The 25,587-nt window shown below is 44.7% G+C and overlaps 1 protein-coding gene across 1 annotated transcript in view; it reads left to right on the top strand.

Moving 5' to 3' along the window:
- The first annotated feature begins 6,509 nt into the window (after positions 1 to 6,509).
- The window catches only part of LOC116898188 (aldehyde oxidase 4), a 64,665-nt gene continuing 45,587 nt past the window's right edge, over positions 6,510 to 25,587 (top strand). The window contains exons 1-5 of the mRNA XM_032899552.1: positions 6,510 to 6,557; positions 9,465 to 9,522; positions 13,284 to 13,380; positions 14,315 to 14,423; positions 16,158 to 16,284. Coding sequence (XP_032755443.1) covers positions 6,510 to 6,557; positions 9,465 to 9,522; positions 13,284 to 13,380; positions 14,315 to 14,423; positions 16,158 to 16,284 — 439 coding nt within the window. The remainder of the gene's footprint in view (positions 6,558 to 9,464; positions 9,523 to 13,283; positions 13,381 to 14,314; positions 14,424 to 16,157; positions 16,285 to 25,587) is intronic.

The raw sequence follows: 25,587 nt of genomic DNA, 5'->3' as shown, positions 1-25,587 counted from the left end.
GCTCCAAGGTAACTTCAATGTTACAGCTTCTTGTTTCAATGTCTGGGATCCACACATGATCTTCTGGGCTCCTCCAAAGGGCTGGTGTCTTTTCTCCAACTCTGTCCTCTGTAGCACTCTAAGCTCAGGTTGATCCACTGAACTGCTGCTGCTACTGCTGTTCTTGGTGATCAGCCCATGGTATTGGCATCTCCAATACACTGGGGCTTCCTAATGCAACTAGGCTTCAACAATAGCCTCTCATAGGCTCTCTTCATGGCGACAAGCCTTAAATCCTTTGCATGACCCCATCAGTCCTGGGCCATCAATTACAACTGAGGATGCACCTTCACCAATGTCCTTCCATGGCCTCACATGGCGCAAAGCCTCAACTATTCTTCAAGACCCCTTCATGCTCCACAACCAGTACCACCTGGGTGACTCTTACACATTACCAAGTACAGCTGCAGCATGAGGTACAACCTTGGCTCTCCTGGAACACAGTTTCTTTGTGCTTTCAGAAAACACTGCCCAGAAGATTTCACCTCAGTAATGATGGTCTCTTCTTAATCATCACTAATTTCTTAGCTCCAGTTAACCAGCATCGACTATTTTGTCCCTTCTATTTTTCACTCTAAAGTCAGAGTCACATGGCCAAAGCTGGGAAGCTCTGCTGCTTGCAGGAGCTGGAACAGACCCCCTGTTCTATGACGTTATCACTAGCTTTCTGTTTTCCAGCTCCTTCACTGCCTAAGTTTGGCTGTCCTAGATCTTGCTCTGTAATTTGACCTTGAGCTCAAAGATCTGCATGCCTGTCTCTTGGGATTAAAGATGTGCACCACCATGCCTGGATCTAAATTTAGCTGGGTAGGATCTTGCCCCAAAGTCACTTAATCTTCTAGAACATAGGATTCAGTTCTATTTCACTTTTAATAGTTGAACCATATATTTTATATTTTTTCCAGTCTATGCTTGCTACACTTGTCCAAAATGCTCCTCATGAGACTTAACCAGAGAACAAAGTCTCTGCTGGGCTTTTTTTTAATATAAATCTCTTTATCTTAGCCTCAGTCAGACTCCTGAAACAAGGGCAAAAAGAAGCCACATTCTACACCAAACTACCACAAAAACAGTCTCTACACTACATACATACTGAAAGTCTTCCCTCTGAAACCTCTTGGACCAGGTCTGCACAGTTCGAGTCACTCACAGCAACAAAGTCTTTCATATTCCTACTAGGACGGCTCATTAAGCCCCACTTAAAACATTCCATGGCTTTCCAAATCCCAAGTCCTCAAATCCACATTTTTCTGAACAAAAGCATGATCAGGCCTATCACAGCAATACCCCAGTTCCAGTACCAACTTCTGTCTTAGTTAGGGTTTTACTGCTGTGAACAGACACCATGACCAAGGCTAGTCTCATAAAGGACAACATTTAATTGGGGCTGACTTACATGTCAGAGGTTCAGTTCATCATAATCAGGATGGGAGCAGGGCAGCATCTAGGCAGGCATGGTGCAGGCAGAACTGACAGTTTTACATCTTCATCTAAAGGCTACTGGGAAAACCTGGCTCCAGGCAGCTAGGATGAGGGTCTCAGCCCATAGTGACACACCTACTCCAACAAGGCCACACCTCCTAATAGTACCACTCCCCGGGCCAAGCAGATACAACCCATCACAGTATTGTTCATGGTAAAACTCTTAACCCCACCTGCTTCCTCCTAAGTCCTATCCCTGCAGCTGCCCATTCTCAAAGTCTCACCAATCCATCTTATTTTTGCTCTCTCCGGTTTTCTTGAGGTTCTCTCCACGAGTGCCCCAGATTGCTCCCACAAAGGGAGTCTTAGTCAGCAATCCAGAGGATCAGTGACTTCCCTGTCATGGATCCTGTCATGACAACAGGAGAGTGGCTGAGGACGTGCCCAGCCCCTTAGTCTGCCCTGTCACAACTGCAAATGCTAAGACCTTAAAAGAAGAGCCTATTTCTACCGCAGAGATTCATAACTGGTCCAGAGCTGAAGAGAAGTCACTGTTGAATTCTCAGCCCTACACGAGTTGCCTTCACACCCTCCAAGGTTTAAAATGCCACAGAAAAGATGTTGGGCAGGATAGGAGAGCTGGAGAAAGTGCAGGCTTGGCTTTTCACTCAGAAGCACTCCCAGGTGATCTCACAATATTCATAAAAGATCGGGCCATCAACATTCCATCATGGAGGTAGAGGAGTTCTCAGGGCCCTGGTCCCTCCTTCCCTGAGGATCTTTAGACAGTTAATGGTTTCTGAAGAGGGCTGAAGATTTTCTTCAATATTGTAGCCGCTGGTAATTGCCTATGCTGCTGTAACATAGCCCCTCATTCATGCTGCTGTAACTAACTCTAGCTAAACCCAATGAGTGAGAGAGAGAGAGAGAGAGAGAGAGAGAGAGAGAGAGAGAGAGAGAGAGAGAGAGAAAGGAGGAGGGAGAAGGGAGAGTGATCCAGAGAATCATTTGTTACAGGGTACAGTAAGAAACAACCTTTGCTATGCCAGGAGGTGTTTGGAGCTGGCAGAGGCACAACCATAGGTGAGCTAGTGAAAGGCTAAGGACATCAACCCTGCTGTGAGGGCCACACACACCCAGGAGTGACTGGATCTTACCCTAGAGTGGAGGAGAGGGGGCCATTCTGTCCAGCTCTCCATGTGGAGGACCACTCTCTGCTCCACAGGTAGGTGATGCCTGTCAGGAGGATGGCAGAGAATTCTCCAACCAGTCAGTTGCAGAACTGAAGGTCCCATTCTTACAGATGAACTAGAACTGGGAAACCCCCAAATCTATTACATATCGTGAGGTATATACGAAAGGGTTGGGAGCATTGTTTAAGGAAAGCAATACCTCAGACAGTTGTCTCAAGAAGGCTGTGTCGTGGCCATGTCTCCGCCCACACTGTCACATAGGGACAAATGTTAAATGTTTGGACAGGTGCTGATTTCAGACTCGGTGGGCGGGCCTAGGCTGAGGTCTCCAGACTACCAAACTCTCATCAATCACAGTGAGGGTGACTTTCCCCACCAGGACAGAAAACAAGACTCAACTACACTGACAGTAGAGGACCTCAAGAATCTCTGAGTTCAGGCTGTAAGCAGTTTTTCATGCTAGGAATGAGCTGAGCACCATTGTTGTTCCGACCTTAAACCAAGAGCCTGGGGCTGGGGCAGGGTGCTGCGCTGCACAGCCTTCCAGAGCAGCCAGTGTCCTGAATGTATGCACTGCTGACCCTCAGAGGAACACCGCTCTGACGCCTAGCTTATGTCTCAGCAAGGTCGTATGCCGTGTCTTCTCATGCTCCACCCGGGACAAATCTGAGCCAATCCAGTCGCTGACTGGGAGTCTCCAAGTTCAGAGCCTCTGGTTTTAGAAAGCTCAACAGATAAAAGCTAGAGGGATGCATTGTTCTGACATGGTTTTAATTGATTTATTTATTTACTTTACATCCCAACCACAGTTTTCTCTCCTCTCTTCTCCTCTCCTCTCTTCCTAGTCCCTCCCTCTTACCTCACCCCCCCACACACACACTTTTACATTCCCCACCTGTTCTGCCCCATGCAGAGCCCCAGTTCCACACATCTAGAGGGAAAACCAGCAGAACAAACATTACCTACCCTGTCCAGAGAGCCTGACTTTATCAAGGCTTATTTGGCCTGGGCCCTCCTCTGGAAGCCGGAGGGGTAGCATACCCTCCTGACCTCACAGGGCAGGCAAGAGCCTGCCTAGCTGTCTACAGTGTTCTCTTGCCACAGTGCAAATGGGACTTTTTCCCAGAGCATTACCATCCCCAAGGAGTTTGTGCTAATACTGTTGATAAGTTGACCAATTAAATCAGCATCTCTGGTCCAGAGCCTCTGGAGTCCTCTAGATCCCTGTATTCCACTGACATACACTCTTGGAACTCAGAAAGCCAACTTAAACTGTCTAGATCCAAGAAAGGGTTTTGATTCCTTTCTCTAAACCCCAGTGCTGTCTCTCACCCCCACTCCCGACTTCCCAGCTCAGCCACTGATGCTGCCTGACTCAGTTGTTCATGCCTGAGTCCTCTTGTCTACCCTTTATCCGTTCTTATCTAATCTGTCAACTGATCCAGTTGGATGTGTCCCCAGATTTCATACAAAAGCTGCGCTCTTCTCTCCGCCCTTATCTTTGTTTACCATTTCATGCCCTAGTCATGAGTGTCACCACATTTCATTTACAGAGTGCTGGGGACCAAACTCTATGCATACCAGGCAAGCAGCCTACGAACTGAGCCCTACCCCCAGCCCAAGAATGGCTGAATTCAAATCACACTATGTTGTATCCTACATGGAAAAATCTCTGGGGCTTTCCTTCCCACATAGTCCCGAACCTTTGTCTCACCTCTGCATCTCTGCCTCAGCCTTACCCCTGCATCTCTGCCTCGCCCCTGCATCTCTGCCTCACCCCTTTCTCTGCCTCGCCCCTGCATCTCTGCCTCAGCCCTGCATCTCTGCCTCGCCCCTGCTCTCCTCAGGTACCCTGTGCTCTTTGGCTTTAACATGCCAAGTTCACACCTTCTTTGGAGGCCACTATACTTTCTTTTCTCGTACATCCTCTTGGTAGACGTCTCCTTTGTGACTGCTCCGATAAGACATACTCGAGCCCTCAGCACCTCAAAACTAAACCTAAACTACTAAACTGCGTTGCCATACCCCATCTACCACACTACTGTCCATCTCCTGAGGTTACACCACTTCTTACGTTTCAAATCTCTGGACAGGCAAGGAGCATTGAGCAGAAGATTCTAGGAACCACCGAGGCAGCAGACAGAGGTGTAGAGATGGTGAGGTCGGAACGAGCTCAACGGAAGGGGGACTCTGACTCCAGACTTGCAACACCTGCTCGAGACAAAAGGAAAACCATGCAGCCTTGAGTATCCAACAGCTATCACAGCCCTGTTTGCAGTGTGTGTGCGTGTGTGTGCGTGTGTGTGTGTGTGTGTGTGTGTGTGTGTGTGTGTGTGTGTGTGTGTGTTAGCATATCACACTCTACCTGTGCAGATAGGACTTAGAAGTCTCACTAGCCGGCTGCTGGGCTCTCCCCTCTCTCATAAGCCAACATTGTACCCAGTGGGACATCTGCTCCAGCCATACTCAATAGCAGCCCATCCCCCTGCTCAGATTCAATGACTTCCCTCCCTAGTAGGAGCCTCAGGACACCTCTCCTGGTGGCTCCAAGGCCCTCAGAAATTGGCACAACTGTTCCTCAGCCTCACTCCCCACCAGGATTCTACCTCATCTCAGGAAAAGTTATAGCTGCAGGCTCCAAGGCAACCCTGCTCTTTGGGCAAGTCGCTTAAAATCTTGATGTCTCATTGTTCCTATTTATAAAGTAAATGGTGGTGGCGGTGGATGTAGTGGTAGTGAGGGTAACGGTGGTGGTGATGGTGGATGGTGATGATGCAGATGATTGTGGATGGTGATGATGATGCTCTCCTGAGCTCCAGAACTCCCAGTCCTTGAGAACAGCCGCCAGCCCACAGCAAACCTGAGGGAATATTAGTGGTTTCAAGTAAATTCATATCTTGGGTATTGCTGAGCATGAGAATCGTAAAAACAATTTGATTTCTTAAATCCTCAAATTTGGGGAGGTGAAGTCAAGTAAGTAGGGAAAAGATTAAGAACAGAGAGCATGCAGGCCGGTTGTTGTAATCAAACTTTAAAGACACAGCTGAGGAGGCTGGAGCAATGGCTCGGCAGTTAAGAACACCAGTTGCTCTTGCAGAGGACCCAGGTTTGATTCCCGACACCCACATGGCAGCTCACAACCGTCTGCAACTCCAGCTCCAGGGGATCCAGTGCCCTCTCTGGCCTCTGTGAACGCCAGCCACACCCGTGGAACACAGACACTCATACAAAACACCCACACGCATAAAATGAATTAATAAAAAATTAAACATGCATTTGCGGTCTCTCAGCACATTCATGAGAGAATCTCCCTTTGCAGTTAAACACGAGAAAAACAGGAGACGGACTCAGTCTCGCTAGTGTGGACAGCCGGGTACTGAGTCATAGGCTGGTTGGTTTTTATGGAATAATTGTAATCATTTACTTGAGGGGTTGGGGATTTAGCTCAGTGGTAAAGCGCTTGCCTAGCAAGCACAAGGCCCTGGGTTCGGTCCCCAGCTCCGAAAAAAAAGAAAAGAAAAAAAAATCATCTACTTGAAACCTGCTTTTCATATATTCATTAGCCCCTGAGCCCAAACCCAACATGAAGAAACCAGTTTTAGAAGAACTTCAAAAAGCCACGTGAATTCTTGACTCACTCATGCCAGAGAGAAGACAGTTCTGCGGCCAAGCCTTTGTGGGCCAGGCAGGCGGGGCTGACTATAAGTCACCCGTGTTGGGCTGTGCCACCTGCTTTGGCTGCCCAAGGACTGTAGGTGCCCAAGTTGCTGCTCTTGTATCCGAGATAGAAGAGCAGATACACTTGTCAGTAGGGCATTTGTTTCAAACTTGTGCTTCTAGCTTTTCATTGACACCATGCCTTCCAGTTCTGACGAGCTGATTTTTTTTGTGAATGGGAAAAAGGTAAGTGTCTGTCGTGACTAATGTGGCTTTTCATTCTCAGAGGGTAAACGTCAGGTTTATTGTTTGTCCCTGAGGTGCAGCTCCAAGTTTTTAGCAGAGGCACAAACTTAAACACGGATCCTTATCTCCGTTTTGGGCACCAACTATGAAAACGTGGAATGTCTGCTTGCTTTTCATTCTCTCCTTGGAAACAGTAAGAAACAGAACGTGTTGTTGGCCGTGTGGTGGCATGTGAGTTCCGACAGGGCAGCAGCATGCTGCAGGGGTGAGCGGCTGACAGACGTTCCGTGTTTGTTGGAAATAAGCCCACCTCAGTTCTCCAATGAGAGACACAGGACACTGAGGAAACCACCACAAATGACTCTCGGTTGATAGCAATTTCCTCAGCCTAACCCATCACCCGGAGGCAGAAGCCTCTCCGGGCAGGATGAGCGGTAGACAGGCACTCTCTACAGAGGACTGGGCCAGAAGATGTTCTCAACCTTTTTCTTCAGGAGCCAAACGAGTGCATGGGGAGTTCAAAGTGCTTTGCAGTCAGAATTCATAGTTTCTCGTGTGTGGCACTTAGCAAAAAAAAAAAAAAAAAAAGTAAAAGTAAAAGTAAGTACTGTTTTAATAATTTGTAGTAGTTCCATGCCTTGGTGATGCTATATTGCTATGTTTTTAATAGGAAAAAAACAAAGCTTTAATAAAGGCAAATTTTCATAGCAATTTTTCCAGTCAAATAGTCAAGGAAGGTCATTTCTGAGAACCCTGTGAACACGTAAATACAGAATGGGTAACAGGGACAGAGGAAAGAAGGAAGGAAGGAAGGAAGAAAGGGAGGAAGGAAGGAAGGAAGGAAGGAAGGAAGGAAGGAAGGAAGGAAGGAAGGAAGGAAGGAAGGAAGGACAGAAAGCCAGGTGCAGCAATCTGGAGTACCTGAAAGAGCGTAGGACATCAGAAGAGCAATCGCTAAGTGTCCATCTAAAGATTTCCAAGCTGAGGACTACTCTGTGTGGGGAAATGGCCTTTGCTGATTTATTCTTTAACGGTGTTTAAATTTTTAATGTTAAAACGCTAACATACAGGCTCCCGAACACCACTCTCCAGTCTTTGACATACAGGTGCTGTTAGCCCATTTTATCTTACTTATTTCTAGGACAAATTAAAAGTGTCAAACAGGGGGACAATCGACACAAGCCTGAAGATGGGGTGATGTCACTACTGTTTCTTCTGTTTAGACCCAGGGGCTCAGTTTGGCTGAGGCACTGTGCCCATTAGGGCCCATCCCCCCACAGACTCCCCAAGGTGCTGCTTCTGTTTCCTGTGTGTGGGCTCTTTGTCTTCTCTGTGACTCCTCAAACCCATATCTTTCCCACTTGCTTTCCATGCACCCACCTAGAGATGCAGGTATCTCCTTGAGGCAGATGTGCTTGTGTGCCTGCACATCTGGATTCAGACCTTGAGACCAGTGGGATGAGGTGCAAACCCCTTTTGTTTGTTTTATTCTGTGACTCCGCACTGGTCTTGGGGTGCTCCTCTGTGAAAAACTGCCTCATCAATGCCTGGCTTTCCAGGGTCTGCTTGTCTTTCATGGGCTTATCCTAGAGATGGGGACATGGGCACCTCTCAATTCCCCCAAGTTCTCCCTTCAAAAACAAAACAAAACAAAACAAAAACAAACAAATAAACAAAAAAAAAAAACTCAGCATGAACGTCCTTCCATCTGTCTCCTCGCCAGAGCTGGTGAGAGGTTATGAGCTCACAGCAGGGCTGTTCCATAGGTCCTGCCTGGTGGTTTTCCAAAATGCAGCACAGACTGCTTTCCCCACAGCTGGTCGGATGCCAAGTGCTTTTCTCTGTAAAAATATCTGACTTACTACGGTCTGACGCCCTAATCTTTGCTACTCTCCTGATGTTGTCTCTGTGCTGTACGAGTTGGTGATTAGTAATGACCTTGCTCCCCCTTTATGTGCTTAGTAAGAAGAGAGAATTTGTTTTTCACACTGTCCCTGAGATCTTTTTCACAGTCTGGGAATGCTGGCTGCTCACCATCGGATTTGTAGTTGGCAAGTTTTAATCTCTACAAGTCAAATCTCACCTTCCTTTTGGAACCCATCATAGTCTGTCTCTGCCTCTCTAGAACCTCTTCTCTTAGGTCACATACACACATGCACGAGTACACACACACACACACACACACACACACACACACACACAACAGAGACACAGACAGACTCTGGAGTTTGGGTGTTGGGCTGATCTCTACATTGGTAAATCTTCTGAGGACTTTAGGAGATCTGGATATGTGAGACATGGGGTGAAGAAACCAGTTCCTTGTTTGCCTTGCTCAAGGTCCTGTATTCTCAGTACAGAGCAGCATGGAGGACAGTGCCCTCTCTGGCTGGGGTCCCTGCTACTCCGCTTCCAGGTCAGCTGCATTCTAACTTGGTTTTGCCTGGTTGTTCCAGCAAAGATGCTAGCTGGGTTCCTCCAGGGCCTGAGGGAAGCTATCTTTCCTCTGTGCCAAGTCCAGGAACACTGGCGCTCAGGTGAGGGTGGAGCCATGGTGAGGGCTCTCTGGCTTTCCCTCACATACCCATAGAGCTGAGAAGCAAGCCCCGGCCCTGGGAGCTTCTTCTCTGGCTACTTACTTCTACAACTTTCTGTGACGATGAGTTATCCAAGTCTTTTCTGTGCACCTCTTCCCACCCAGCTAAATGCTTATCATAGACGATAGAAAATCCAGACATTGAAATAAAACTTCAGTGTTTCTTCAGGCCTTTGGTTCCAAGAGTCACTAAGAGACTAAGAGATTTCTGTAAAGTTACCCACATTATAAACATGTCCTCCAAACAGAGGGTTGGATTGCTATAACCAATGGTAACCTCTTCCTGCAACCCATCCCCTTGTTTCACAATATAGGTCATAGAGAAGAACCCTGTCCCTGAAATGGATCTCCTGTCCTACGTAAGGAAAGTTCGTATCCTTTAACTGTAATCGATGTAAACTGCTAAGAATTGTCAGAAGGGTTGGGGGTGTGGCTTGGTGGTGGAGAGCACTTACTGACCTTACAGAGGGACTGAGTTCAGTGCGCAACACCCACATCAGACAGCCCGTGGCCGGCTGGCGATTCACACCTCCAGCACCAGGGAGACCTCGGCAGGCACGCACCACAGACAGACAGGGGGAGGAAAGAAGGGAGGGAAATGGGGAGGGAGGGAAGACAGTGAGAGCGCACATTCACACATATGCACAAAAGTAACAAAAATAAATCCTTTTTTATAAGAATGATCTCTCTAGGTAAGGTCTCTGTCTTCCATTGTGGAGTCTAGTTGGAGTTCAGAACATGGATGTGTGGATTCCTGTTTTATCTATTGTGTTTTAACCTGAGCAAAACATACAAACAAACAAACCCCCACCAGACTGGGAGTGCTTACTCTAGAAACAGCTTCATGGCTTCTGAGCCTGTATTCTCCCCGGGGATTATTCAGACGCTCTAGGCAAACCTGTGTTTGAGTGTGACGGTGTGAGATTAGCACTAACTGATGCTCGTGTGGTAATTACACAATCTCCATGCGAGCTTGCATAGAACTGCACTCAAGCATAGACCTGCATGTAAGTTCTGTGCTCTGGTTACCAACACATCGCCAATGAGAGAGAGAGAGAGAGAGAGAGAGAGAGAGAGAGAGAGAGAGAGAGAGAGAGAGAGATCTGGATGCCATCTATTGAGAAGAGTTGAGTAATGACCATAAAGGTTTGTCTGTCCTATTCTGTAACTTCCCATTAGGCTATAATTTTTAAGTTAAAAATAGGTGCTCACTGGGGCTAAGGAGACAGTGCAGTCAATAATATATGTGTCTTGCAAGGGCAAAGGCATGAGTTCAGCCCCAGGACCTGCAACAGAAAAGCCAGGTGTGGAACACTGGGGAGGCAGAGACATCAGATCCCAGTACTCACTGACTAGCCAACTTAGCCTGCTTGTCTAATTCTAGACCTGTGAGAGATCAGAGGAAAAACTATTTAAAAAAATACCGTTGACTGTACCAGAGGCATGACACCAAGGTTGGCCTCAGGTAGGCACATACACGCTGAGCTCTGTTGACAGGCACTAGAAATCCAGCAGTGAACAAGATAATACTAACCTGTCTCCCGCTCTCTCTCTACATCCCAATTAACACTTCCAACATAACACTTCGTCACTCCCTGAGTCTTACCTTGACAAAAGTGTTCTAGAAATAGCCTGTCGCTGGTGTCTAACTTTCCACAGCAGACTCCCACTACTTAAGCCTCACAGCCTGACTTCCTACATTATCATTTTATGCCTCCTCTCGGTGAGGAGACGAGGACTGTCGGCCTGACAGTCCCTTCCACTTGCAAAGATCTCACCGTTGGTCCCCATCGCTGCCTTCCCTTTAAAATCAGCTCTGAAACCCACACACACCCTGCCATGCCATCCCTAGACTTCCTAAAATGAAGGAATGTCAAGAGAAAGCTGAAAAGGCGGATTCCCAGGTCACCACGGCCAGAACCAACAGGAGAAAACACCTACCCCCGAGTTCCCGACACCCTCTCTGTTGGTTGCTGTTGGTGACTAATATAAATAATATACATGAGGCTCCCTGGAATTCCAGGCCCAAATTCTGATTAGAGTCAAGAGTTCTAGAGTAGGGTGCGAGTCCTCCACAGGTGGTTCTAATGAGTGGCGACAGGAAGGAAGGGATATTTAACTGTCTTGAGGCCAGCCTGGACCACAGAAAACCCTATCTTAAGAGCAAACAAACAAACAAATAGAAAACACAGTTTATATTTATTCAAATAGCATATTTTATCAAGCACCAAGTATTCAGAAGCTGGACGGACACTGCCTCTAGCCCCATCCTGGTGAAGGTGACTGCCACACCAGGTGCACAGAGGAAGTGACGACAGCTGCGTTGTGGAGCACAGGAAAGGATGGATGTGGACATGAGGAGGGAGAGGGATCGGATGAGACGAGGATTGAGTATAACTTCTCAGAAAAAAATCTAAAGTGTTGGAGCCATGGGTACTCCAGTCAGCAGCAGGGGGCCGGGAGTCATGGTTTGGGAGAAATAAACAAGGTTTTTGTTGGCGTATGCAAAGAGCTGAAGGTGAGAATGGAGAGGTGTGACAGAAAATGAAGAACAGACAAGCAATGAGAACCTTGAAGGACCAGCTCTGGCTCTGGTGGCATGTTCCCTGTGTGTGCTGTCTGCCTGGCTCTAGTGGCATGTTCCCTGTGTGTGCTGTCTGCCCACTAATCCAAGGTAACTTCTGAGTGTATTGCAGGACTGTCCATCTTGGTGGCAGTGACAGCTCTTTGAGCCAGATAGCATTTGGGCTTCTTGACTTGAAATTTTCCAGACTCCTAAAACAGAAACAAATGGCATCGTTTGTGCCCTGCCCAGTGGAGCACTTTAAGTAAGGTCTGACCCGAATGACCTTCAGTTCTCTGCCTCAGAGGACCTGTAGAGTAAGCCCTGAGCTCTTATAACCCAGAACTTAAGAACAGAGTGTGCAAAGCCTTCTGGGGAAGGCTGCAAGGAACTCCTCAGCTAATTATTCCAAAGACTAGAAAGTATCCTGACTGCAGCGTCTCATCAAGGTTAGCAACTTACAGGAAGAAAGTTATTCTTAGCCTCCACCCAAGCCAATTATGGACTCCACCCATGAGATCCTTTTAAACTGCACTCAGAAAAGGTCCTGAGCCAACTCTGGCAGAGCCCTGAGTGCACCTAAAGAAGAGGATTTGCGTGCATCCTTTGTTCTCTCTTTGAGAAAATATGAAGCTCCTTACATAGTGATCTTGGCAGCACTGGCTCAAGAGCCTGAACCCGAGGCTGCAGGCAAATGACCCTCTGCTGTGCTGTACCCCCTGACGCTTTCTAATTCCATCAGAAAGTGATACATTGCTGTACTGGAAATTTAAGCATACTGGGAAGATTTTTCCAAATTTTACACAAACTGCCTTCTACGGCATTCATAGAAGTAACAACCCAAGGGTTTGTTTTTCATTGCCCACAGTTCTGAGTTCTATAGAGGCCCACGAGCTTCTCCACACTGCATCTGGGTGCACACCCTGAGCTGCTGACAGGATGCTCGTGTCGTCTGCCTGTCTTACACACGTGGTTCCCTGTAGAAATCCCTGCTTCGACTGCAGACACTGCCTGGTACCCACTGGGAATGTCACACTGTCACCTTCCTTGGTTTTGTTCTTGTGAAACAGCCTCTCTCTGCAGTCCAGGCTACCCTAGATTCCCCTGTTACCCAGGTCATCCTCAAACTCCCAGTAATCCTCCTGCCTCAGCCTCCCAAATCCTAATAATGATAAGTAAAAAAATCACAGTGCCCGCCGCCTGCTAGTTCTCTTCGATTGTTCAATGATGATCAATCTGGATGATCTGGATGCTGAGGATAGAACCCGCGGCTTCGGGAGGCGCGCTGTCTACCTACCACGGCACTGGCTCCCCAACCACCATTTCATCATCTTCCTAACTGAACTGGAAACTCTTACGTTCAGAAATGCTCTAGGACGCAACTCTCAAAAATCTGGTGTGGCTCTCGAATGGTCCCTCCTCGTCAATGAGTTCAGATGTAAGTAGCAACTTGAACCAATCTTTCCACCAGGAAGCTATGATCAATAAAGCACGCTGTTTGTTATCAGCTCCCAGGGATGTAACAACCAAAGCGGCGTGAGTCGGTTTTCCTTGACTCTCTCCCTTCCAGTCCATCTGACAGGCACTAAGTACAGCTGTGGAGGAGGAGGCTGTGGAGCCTGCACTGTGATGATCTCCAGATACAATCCCGAGTCCAAGAAGATCTAGTATCCTTTGCCCTGACCTGGCTCTGCTCTGGGCACCTCTGGGAAGAACGAGGAGCCTTCCCTGGGAAGACTCCACTTTTTCCTGTAACTATGCCTCACCCCCTCCTGTCTCCGAGTCTCTAACATGCTCACCCTGCCTCTGTTGTGCCATGAAAAGTTCATGAACCCCCCAAAAGGCCACCAAGGAGCCAAATCCGATGGAATCGCACTAGGGTCTCTTTTTTCAAGTTAGAGCTTGAACCACACCACAGCCTCTGATGCAGGAGAATGGGAGGTGGCCCCGAGTCCAGTTTTAGGCAAGCATTTATAGAGGCAAGAAGTGGGTATCTGGCATGGCACACATCTGGTTGGGGCCACATACTAAACCAAAAAGGAATAAAGGCAGGAAGGATAAATATACGCCTATGACATCCTAAATATAACCTTTTCCATCTGTGTAATGTTACTGGTATGTGTATTTTCAGGGCTGACCATATGGTGTTGGAAAGCAGATCGGTGTGCACATACCTAGGGAAGACTGTTTCTCCCACCCTTGGAATTCCTTAGTTACCTGTAGTTCTTTGTGTAGGGTTGAGACCTTCAGGGGGCATTTATTATCCAAAGAGAAATACTTCCTTACTTTCCCTAAAATGAGAAAAACTATATATATATATATATATATATATATATATATATATATATATATATATATATGACTACGGTGAAGCAAGGTCACTTAGGAACCCAACATGAAAGTGTCTCTCTTCTGCTTCCTCCAACTGTCACGAGCAAGTTCTCTTTTAGGTATGTCCAGACAGCCATGGTTGTACAAGGCATCTTCTCCATGGTTGGGGAAATAGAGCCCTGTCATCCTCCTGGACTGAACTAACACACCCAGTTTTATCACCCATTTCTCATGATTTCAGTGTGTTCTCTTTACATAAGCCCATCATAGCCACTACCCAGCAACTGCATGCCTGGTGCCTGTCTGCTCTCTCCATGGGGCAGCCGTTACCACAGTGGAAGGTGTGGGAAGCATCAAAAGGAGGATCCACCCAGTGCAGGTAAGACCACGACGTGATGGAGGCCAGATGTCGGTCCCCATGGGCATGGCCATAGTCTGTTCTCCTAAGGTTGTCAGGCTCGAGCCCCTTCATGCTTGTGCATTCTAGATTGTAAGTGTCCATGCTTCATAGCCAGGAATCTTTTTCAGAGATCTCTTCCAGATGCTGTCATTGACTGCAAGACATCTTACTTAACCCAAGAGAGCTTCATTCTTGCCAATAACTCAATGGCAAGGCAAGAGCAGTCTGACTCAGTAATAATAATAATAATAATAATAATAATAATAATAATAATAATAATAATGTAGGAAACCAAAGACTTCCTCATTTTTCACTGTTGCCAAGTATGGGATGCTGATGAGAGTTCTGTTGTGTGTGAGAACTCCAGAAACATCTCCCAAATGCCTGCCACAGTTAAATGCCAGTGTGAGTGGCTGCTCACGTTTAGAAGGCTAATCAAAGAAGGGGCAGCATTATTGTCTTATGCCTGAGCAGGAAATTCTGCTGGGGGACTTTCAAGGGCAAGGTGTAGACGGAGAAAGACGAAGTCTTAGGACTCCTTCCTTGAAAGGTTATAGCTGTAACACGAGGGCTTCCTTGACTGTCCACTTGCCTCGACAGAGACGTGGTCAAATCTTTCAGCCATGAGCTCAAACAGCCGTGTTCTGGAGATGGTACCCAGTACACCCCTGTCATCACTCTTCCTTCTGCGCTGAGTAGATTTACCGCTCCTGGGCCTTGATGGGATGAGAGTCACATTTGTTTAGTGGCTGCCCTGGGGCAGGCTTGGCCTGGGTTGCAAAGGGCTCCTGCCCAGCGTCTTTAAACACATCTCCAGCTGATAGGTGCACTTACAATGCCTTCGTCTGTATGCGTTATATTTGCAGCAGTAGAAAATTGGAAGAGAAACTGCATAGGTCTTTCTGTCTGTCTCCCCAAGAAAATGCACAGGTTTGTCTCCCCAGGAAAGCCAAGTCTTATACACACCAACAGGTTCTCTAGCCAAGGCTATTTGCCACAGCAGAGGTGACAGCCATGTAGCAGTAAGTCCAACACAGCCGTGTCGTCCCCCAGCACTAAAATAGTATCTGTCCTTTCTCTGGAACCACACACAAGGTATTTGGCTTTCATTATAGGAGCCGTGAAGTTCGGGGGAAATGTTTGTCTGAGAACACTAGACTCCCACTCCAGCCAGCTGAGTGTGAGGTGTGAGGCAGGCTGGGCTAACAATCCTGGCCCCATTTGAGGCTTCCTGGCTTAGGGTTTTTGTGCTGAGCAAATAAATTATCTTTTACCCCCCCCCACTGTTTTCACTGTATAAGATGGATGGGCATGGTGTATAAATGTGACCAGCCCAGCAACATGAAATAGATGTTCATTTTTGAAACAAACAAACAAACAAACAAACACAGTGTGAGGATAATTTCAGGTCATTTTGTTTCTCAAGTTATACTTTCTGTTTCACAGATGGAGAACCAGGATCTACAGAGAAGGAAGGGTCTTGAGTAATGCCTGCTACTAGGCCAGTTTTTGGTTTGGTTTGGTTCTTTGTTTGTTTTAGCAAAAATACATTACATCCACCTGACTTCAAGAAATCACTCCTTTTCCCCCAGGGGCAAGTGTTCTCCTGTGGTTATTTTCAGTAAGTTTAGTCTACACTCTGCACTGCTGGCTAGTGTATACAGCAAGAAGGCCAGAGGTCTGGTGCAATCATGGCGTGCCTTTGTCTCTCAGGAACGGCTTGCCAAGTGTCACGGCACCCAGTGTGGATTCTGCAGCCCTGGGATGGTGATGTCCATATACACGCTACTCAGGAACCACCCGGAGCCGACACCTGACCAGATCACTGAGGCTCTTGGAGGTGAGGCTTTGGCAAGCAATGCTTAGGGAACTAAAGATGGACATCCCTGTGTTATGAAATTGTTGTTACAGCAAGGGGGGGTGCCTGATAGACCCATGCCAAATGTCCCCCTGAGAAATTACGCCATACAACAGATCTAGGAGGTTAGTTGGGGGAAGAGAGGCGAGTGTGGTAGACAGGCAGGAGCAGAGCCATGAGAGCAGAGGAGGATGGAGCATGGAGAAGGACAGAAAGGAGGAGAGAGAGACCGTCTGGGAACATGTGGGAACAAGGAGAGAACTGGGGTGAAGAGCAGCCCTTTTATACACCCCCTACCCCACTTGGTGATGACCAAGCCATTGCTAGGTCCTGGGAGGATCCTAGCAGAATTGCATGTAGGCTAACGCTCAGCCCTTTGGAAAGGGCTGCTGAGGTAGGCAGACACCACCTTCCTTCTGCAGCCCTCCCTAGGCTAGTAGTAGGGTGTTATTGACTTCATCTTGTCTCCTTTACTGAAGCTCTAAAGGAATTTTAATGTCTGCCTCTAAGGCTAGGTCAGTCTTTTCCAAATGCCAAAACCAGGGCAGAGTAGAGCAACAAGATTTCCTCATTTTTTAATTAATCTAAATCACTCACTATGGTGGCTTACTGAAATCAATCCTACAAAGAGGAGAGCTTTGCAGGTATTTTACATCTTTGTGCAGCAGGCTGGTTCGGGGGGCTCAGAAACAAATAGTGAGCATTCAATTCCCACAAAAAAATAATAATAATAATAAAAATAACAGTCAAGTTCAGTGTAACAACTCTGGCTTTGTATCTAAAAAGGCATGTTAACAATGTAGTTTCCATCACCCTCATCCTAGGTTGGAGTACAAGATCTAAGGTATGAATGATGTTGGTGCAACTAAGAGAGACTAAGCAAAGCTCCTGGTAACTTTTATGTAAAAGTTTCATAGGTTTATACAATGTGTACCAATCATACCCACCCACCCCCACCTCCTTTCTGCTCCCCGGTGCCCTCACCCCCTTCCTAACTCTATGTCCTCCTTTTGTTGTTGCGAATAGCCTCCCAAACCCAGTTAGCGTCAGATGTGACAGGGCTGGGGCTGCCTGGGGAGGCAGAGGCAGCCTACCAGTCATGTCCTCCTTGTGGTCTCTTTTCTGGTATTGTTGACTTAAGGCTGATTATGCAGCCCAAAACACACACCCTGATCCTGGCCAGTGCTAGGGCTGGATCTCATGTTTGCTTTCTGTCTCTTAATGAAGGAAGGCATTCTCTGCCTCCCAAGCCTTGTAACCCAAGCCTCCCGTGTTCTTAACATCTTGTCTCGGTCCCAGGATAAAATTCTGACTTTACATCCTTTCTGGTTTTCTTTCTCTCTGACCAGAAAGAACCAGCTTAGAGCATGCAGCCTTCTTGTGTATGCAGATTCTTCCTGGGCTAGCCTCATCTCTCACACGGATCCCACACCCCAGTGTTCTGCTGGGTGTTTAAGCCTTCCCAGTCTACACACACATTACTCCAAACTGTTAAAACTGTGTGTAGTGAAACCTAATAATCTGAAGTGTGCTTCTGAGTGTAAAATTAACGTTCTATTGTGAAGATGTCCCCCGCAAAATTAAAAGGCAAAGAAAAACTCATGCATAACTCTCCCACTAACAGACAACCACTGTCAAAGACATCTCTACTTTGTCCATTTTTTAAATATTGTTTAGTTTGGGTATTTATGTCTGTTTTATGTGTGATGATCTGTGTATGATTTCAACAGTGTGAGAATTTCCCTTTGTTATTAAGACCTCTTCGCAATTACCATTCAAACTGTGTTGTCGTAAATAAATAAAAATAAAGTAAAAGTAAAAATGTATAAACGAAAACCGGGGGTGGAATGTTTTCCCTCAGGGTGTTTTTCCCTGCTAGGGTTCCACACCTCGCTTCCCCAGATATCTTCTGGATATCTTGGCAGAAACACAACCCAGCCACACACTTTCTTATACTGAGACCTTACACAAAAGAGCATACAACTGGTGTTTTTACCCTGCTAGGGTTCCACACCTCAGTGCCCCAGATATCTGCTGGATATCTTGGCATAAACTCAACCCAGCCACACTTACTTAAATTGAGACTCTTTCTTAAAAAAAAACACACTCATTTAGCATTAAAGCAATCCAGCGTCTAGATTTGGCAGATCCACATTACACTGTCCTAATCCCAGTTCCCAAATTACTCATCCCTGCACCTTTTATTTACCAAGTCTCCAGCTTCTTCTCCCCCCTGGTACCTCTAACTCCTCTCAGTTCCCCATCGTCTCTCCCACTCCCTTTCTTCTTCCTCCTGGCTTCCTTCTCTAACCCCTCCTCCCTCAACTGTCAATCCTCACCCCCCCCTCCTCAGGTTCCACTCGCTCAACTGTCTCCAACTGTCAACTGTCAACCTAACCTCTGAATCTAATCCCCCTCTCACTCCCAACTCCTACCTCTGCCCAAATCTCACGCTCTTGCCTTTATTTAACAAATTCAGAGAAAACCCCAAGGCAAACCACAACATTTCCCCCTTTTTGTCCAGTTAAAAAACTTTTTCCTATACATAGGTGAACTAAGCATCATTATTACCATTCTGCAATTTATAAAACCAACAATATGCTGATCACCCAGTCCACCAACTCTGTTCACCAACCATGTTATCCACACCACATCTTGGCAAGGCAAACCACAACATTTCCCCCTTTTTATCCAGTTAAAAAACTTTTTCCTATACATAGGTGAACTAAGCATCATTATTACCATTCTGCAATTTATAAACCAACAATACGTCTTGATCACCCAGTCCATCAATTTTGTTCATTAACCATGTCATCTATACTAAAAACTATACTTGACTATATCCTGGTTCTAGATCCTATGCCACCCTAAAACTACCCTAACAGATTTATCATCTTTCTCAATACCAAACCATTCGGGTTGTCTATGAGACTACTAGTCTCCAACCACATCAGAAATCCAAGAATGATTAATATTACCTGAAAACATAGGAAGCACAAAACATGGCTTCCAAGCTTAGCCAATTTTATAAAGACTGCTGATCACCTGGACAGTCCCCTTATTCCTTAATATGCTGGAGCATCAGTCTTCAGCCTTCTGGCCCAGGATCATCTGACAGACCTTATCAATGCAGATTTTGAAGGGCTGATCACCCTGCCTCGCAGAGATTATCAATCGACTATTCTGCATAATTTGTCCCTTTCTGGACAGTGTCTTGTCTGTAGATGAATTGAAGCAATTTGCTCAGTGGCTATGTTACCACGATTTGAGCAACTCCATTGATGCTCAAGTTCTTCTTCAGTCTAAGGGGCCCTGTCAGGGCAGACAAGTCTCTAGTGAAATGATCTAGATGAAGAAATGTCCATAAACAGGTTATTCTTTTGTCTTCTGAAGCCTTGAAGATTTCCTATCTACATCGGCGTTTCTGAACTGTTAAGCATAGAGTACCGTTGGCCCTCTCTAATCGAAGTATTTACAAAACCCATCTAAACTGACTTAGAACCATAACCTTGCCATCTGACCCTTAGCTGGTACTGGTTAATCAACTAAAAATAATGTATAACAGCAGTTATAGGACCGGTCTAAGACTTGTATTCTTAGATGCATAGTGGAGGCACAATGCCCATGTTAAAGTAGCAATATTAATCTCAATTATAAATCAACAAGAAAGTATACCATTGAAAACCTAAAATTTGTAAAATGCATTCTATACCAATGAAAAGATTACAGCTTCAACTTTGTATCAATTACAAACATTTCTATCAATGTAAAATATATGGTAAAATTTTGTTTAAGAGTAAGTTTGCCAATCTATCTGTTTGTCTATTTCTCTAATTTCTATGTATTACTATATCTAAGAAGGAAACAAAAAAGGAAAGGAAAAGTAGCAATCCCTGAGTTTACATTCTCTAGTTTCCCCTGCCCAAAGCTACATTTGTATTGTATCCCTTAAAAGAAAACTTATCCACAGTTCTTAAAATAAACAGAACCATCCACCCCAACATAAGGAAATGGGACGACGATCTTCCTTGTCTGCTTCTAGCTGGATTGGGGCGAAGAATTCCCTTCTGGGGCCCAAGGGGTATTAGGAAAAGTTGGCTTTGTCGAAGTAGAGCTAGCCGGATTTGCCTGCCAGTCATTCTGTGCTGAGAAAAGTTCATCGCTTAGCTGACATCTTGACTATGACAGTCTGAAGGGCTGGATAAATGATGTCCATTCTGGGAAAGTTCTGAAAGCAGGCCTTTAAATCAAGCATCTTCAGTGTAATTAAGGGAGAATCAAACACGAAGTTGGACTGGAAAGTCCCGGAATCTCAGCATCCCAGAGTGTGTATCATTTCAGAGCTATCTTTCTCTTCCTTCATCCTGCAGCACACAAAACTTTACAAGCATTATATAGTTCTATAAGCATTTTCAAATGGGATAAGCAGGGTGCACAGTTTAGTAAATAAAGATCAAAAAAAAAAATAACTACCTTTTTTCAGGTTAGGTTAATCATATAATCAAACCGTAACATAATTTTGTAATACATACGTATTACAAGTTATGAGGAATTTGCACTCAAAATATCACTGGCTGTTTATAGACATTTCAGTCTCAGCCAGTTCATACACGGAGACCTAAACAACCTCATATATACATCACCTATTTGTTGATCGTCTTAGTCTCCTTTTTCTTCTGTGTTGCCAAGGACTTCAGGAGGTCTCCCCCTGTCATTTCTGATTTTTATCAGCTTGGAAGGAACCCACAGCTTTTCTTCTCCTGTAGAAACATAGGCATAACCCCTTCCCCAGCGTAACACATTTCCCATTTTCCATTCTGACGTCAGAATATCCTTAATATAAACAGGCTGGTTTAGTTCAGTAGTCTTTTCCACAATCCAATGTCTTTCAGCAGCTGTGCTGTTTTTTTTCTTCAGCATTTAAAAAATTTAAGGTTAATAAAGCATTATGTAGTATATCTCTGGGAGTTTTTGTTGTCCCCTTTTGCCTGTTAAGCATCTCCTTTAGACTTCGATTAGATCTCTCCACAATCGCTTGTCCTGTAGGATTGTGTGGTATACCTGTAACATGTTTTATATTATAATAGTCAAAGAAGCGCTTAATCTTGTTAGAGATATATGCTGGACCATTGTCCGTTTTAATTTGTATGGGTATTCCCATTATAGCCATAACTTCTAACAAATGTGTAATTACAGAATGGCCTTTTCTGGCGTTAAGGCAGTTGCCCATTGAAATCCTGAATATGTATCTATAGTATGATGTATGTATTTCAGCTTACCAAACTCTGTAAAATGGAGAACATCCATTTGCCAAATTTCATTTCTTTAGGTACCCTTAGGGTTAGTTCCTGTAGGCAATGGAGTTTGATTATATAACGAGCAAGTAGGACATTGCCTCACAATCTCTTTGGCTTGTTGCCAAGTGATAGAAAATTCTTTCTTTAAGCCTTTGCTGTTAACATGGTGTTTTTTATGAAATTCTGAAGCATCTAGTACACTTCCTATCAGTAGCTGGTCAATTTCATTATTACCTTGTGTCAGAGGGCCTAGCAGACCTGTATGGGATCTTATGTGTGTTATATATAGTGGGTAACTCCTATTTCTGATTTTTTGTTGTAGCTGAATAAATAGTGATGTCAATTCGGAATCATCCTGAATAAGTTCAGCAGTCTCTATGTGCAAAACAACCCTTTCTGCATATTGAGAGTCAGTTACTATATTAAGAGGCTCTCGAAACTCTGACAACACCATGAGTATTGCATACAGTTCAGATTTTTGAACTGACTTATAGGGACTCTCAGTCACCTTGTTTACATTTTCCGATTTATATCCTGCCTTCCCTGACTTACTGGCATCAGTGTAAAATGTAGGGGCTCCAGATATTGGCGTTCCTTTTACTATACGAGGGAGGATCAAGTTAGTTCGTTTTATGAACTGAAGTCTTTTGCTTTTAGGGTATTTGTTGTTAATGTCTCCTAAGTTACTGCATGCTCTTTGCCAATGTTCATTTTTACCCAAAAGAGTTAATTTCTGCATTAGTAAAAGGTACCACAATTTCAGCCGGATCCATTCCAACTAATTGTCCGAAGTCTCAATTTTCCTTTAAGTATCAATTCAGAGACCTTCTCAATGTGGGTTTTCAGTTTCTTACTCTGTTTATGTGCTAAAATATCCATTCTAAGATATAATCTTCCCTTTGCATGAGAATTCCTGTGGGGAATGAGTAGAGGCAAGATGACTAATATGCAGGCCATCTTTGGATCAATCTGATCCAGATGTGCGTCCTGCAGTTTCCTTTCTACCAAAGCTAGCTCTTTCTCAGCCTCAGCTGATAGTTTCCTTGGGCTATTTAATTCTTTATCGCCTTGTAGTGTTTGAAATAAATTGCTCAACTCTTGAGTGGTCAAGCCAATCACAGGCCTCAACCAGTTAATGTCTCCAAGTAGTTTCTGAAAATCATTAAGTGTCCTTAATTTGCTTCTTTTGATTTGCACCTTTTGTTGGCCTAATTCTTTGTACACTTATTTTATACCCTAGATAATTAATAGAATCCCCTCTTTGTATTTTCTCAGGGCGATTCGTAATCCCCAACATGGTAATGTTTTTTACTTCATCAAACATTCTTTCCAGGATATTTATATCTGAATCAGACAATAAAATGTCATCCATGTAATGATAAATAATAGATTGGGGAAATTTTTTTTGAATTATATCTAATGGCTGCTGTACAAAATATTGACACAAGGTTGGGCTATTTAACATTCCTTGTGGAAGGACTTTCCATTGATATCTTTTATGGGGCGACCTCTATTAAGGGTAGGCACCGAAAAGGCAAACCTTTCCTTATAAGCCTTCATGTAGAGGAATAGTGAAAAAGCAATCTTTTAAGTCAATCACTATAATAGGCCACTCCCTAGGCAACAAAGAAGGCAGTGGGATCCCAGGCTGCATGGAGCCCATCGGCTGAATAATCTTATTAATTGCTCTGAGATCTGTCAATACCCTCCATTTGCCAGACTGTTTTTTAATGACAAATACTGGAGAATTCCAAGGGCTGGTGGACTCCTCTATATGCTGAGCCTCCAGCTGCTCCTGGACTAGCTGCTCTAATGCCTGTAGTTTTTCTTTTGTCATGGACCACTGATCAATCCAGATGGGTTGGTCAGTCAGCCACCTTAGTGGCAAGGCTGTTATTGTTTTAACAGCAGTGGCTCCTTGGGGTAGCACTAAATTGTCAGCCTCTGCTGTATCTTGCTTATGGACAGCTTGGACAGTCTCTAACTGTCCTTGATAACATTCCCTGACTAATTTAAAGTTTTTATTAGGAGTCTGATGAATTTTAGGGCCAGAACCTGAAACTGAGGGATATTAATTTGAGTTTTCCACTGCTGTAGTAGATCTCTTCCCCATAAATTAATGGCTATATCAGCCACGATGGCCTTAATTTTCCTACCTGACCTTCTGGTCCTATACATTTAAGCCACCTGATGCTTTGTTTTATTTGGGATAAAGTGCCAACACCTTGAAACTGCATATCCACTCCTTGAAGTAGCCAACTAATGGGCCAAGATTTTGGAGAGATGATGGTAACATCTGCTCCAGTGTCAACCATTCCTTCAATTTCGATATTATCTACCAGTATTTTTAGTTTTGGCCTTTGGTCCTCTATAGGCGTTAGCCAAAATATTCGTTTTGAAGTCTTGTTGTTTAATCGTTCTGAGGAGGAGAACTCTCCCTGCCTGGTATTGGGGCCTGCGAGAGGCCCCTTGGGATTTTTGTCAGGATGCGGTCCCATCTGTCTGTTGTTGCTGTACACTTCCTAGTCAAATGTCCATATCTGCCACATCTTTGACACATTCTAGAGGCACAGTCCCCCTTTTTGTATCACTTTGGTTTTATTACAGTAATATCTGAGATGGCCCTGCTCACCACAATTAAAACATTTGAAATCTTGGGTCATCTCTAGCTGTCCAGTGGCAGCTTCTCCTATCAAAGTAGTATCAGGAGAACAAGATCCAACATCAGCTGTATATCTAATCCACTCATCTATTGGTGCGGACCTTGCCTTTAGTGGTCTAATTACTTCCCTGCATTTGGTATTTGCATTTTCAAAGGCTAAAGACTCAATTATCGCCTTTCTTGCCGCTTAATCTGATACACTCCTTTCCACAGCTGAGGTAAGCCTTTTTAAAAAGTCAGGGAAGGTTTCTTTATGACCTTGTATGACTTGAGTGAATGTTTCAATTCTTTTCCCTGATTCTGCGACTTTGTCCCAGGCCTTTAAGGCTGACAATCGACACCATGACAGAGTTTCTTCGTCATATATAGCCTGCACCTCTACTTCAGCAAAGCGGCCTTCACCAAGCAGTTGATCTGTGGAAATCTCTCTGCCCCTAGCTCTATTTTGTCTTGCTATCTCCCTCACTTCTTCTCTCCACCATGAAATCCATTGCAAATTTTCAGCAGGCTCTAAATTGCTCTTACCATATCTTTCCAGTCTTGAGGATTACTCTATTTTTAATAGCCCAAGAAATTAAGATTTGTTTTGCAAATGGCGAATGCATTCCAAAATTAGTTACACTTTCCTTAAATTTCCTTAATTCTAATACATCCATGGGTTGCCATTCAAATTCTTCATAACCCTGTGGATGATCATCGTTTGGAGGCCTTTGTTGCACACTAACTGGATAGACTAAAGTTTGTTTCCTAAAAACCTTAGGTTGGCTTTCCTTAATTTTATCTTCTGTCTCTACCTGAGTTTTTTCTTTAGTTGTAATTTTAAATTCCTCTCTTAAAGTCTGTATCCATGCTTCATATTTCTTTTTCTGTCTTTCCCCCTGTTCTTTTAGTTCCTGAATTCTCTGTTCAAGGTTTTGCTTCCACACTTTGAATTTTTCTTTATATTGTACTTCTAATAATTTGTTATCCATTATCTTTTGATTGATTAATTTTAAAAAGTTATTTTCTAAGTCTTGCTTCCAAACCTCATTACTTTCTCTCTGCTGTTCAGTATGATCTGTGAGCTGTTGTATGTTCTGTTCTAACATCCTTTCTAGTTTCTGTCTATCACTTTCATTTTCATCTTTCTGTCTCTTATTCTGATCTATAATTTTCTGTGTCTTCAATTCTAGTGTTCCTTCTAGGCTACATTGCCAAGATTTAATTTTCTCTTTCTGTTGTTCATGTTGTTCCATAATTACCTGTATCTTCTGTTCTAAGGCTAGAAATTTGCTATTTAGGGCTGTGTGCTGTTGTATGTTCTGTTCTAACATCCTTTCTAGTTCC

The sequence above is a fragment of the Rattus rattus genome, chromosome 4 (genome assembly GCF_011064425.1).
Source record: "Rattus rattus isolate New Zealand chromosome 4, Rrattus_CSIRO_v1, whole genome shotgun sequence".
NCBI lineage: Eukaryota > Metazoa > Chordata > Mammalia > Rodentia > Muridae > Rattus > Rattus rattus.
The sequence above is the reverse complement of the archived record's forward strand: the minus strand, read 5'-3'. Positions and strand labels throughout refer to the sequence as shown.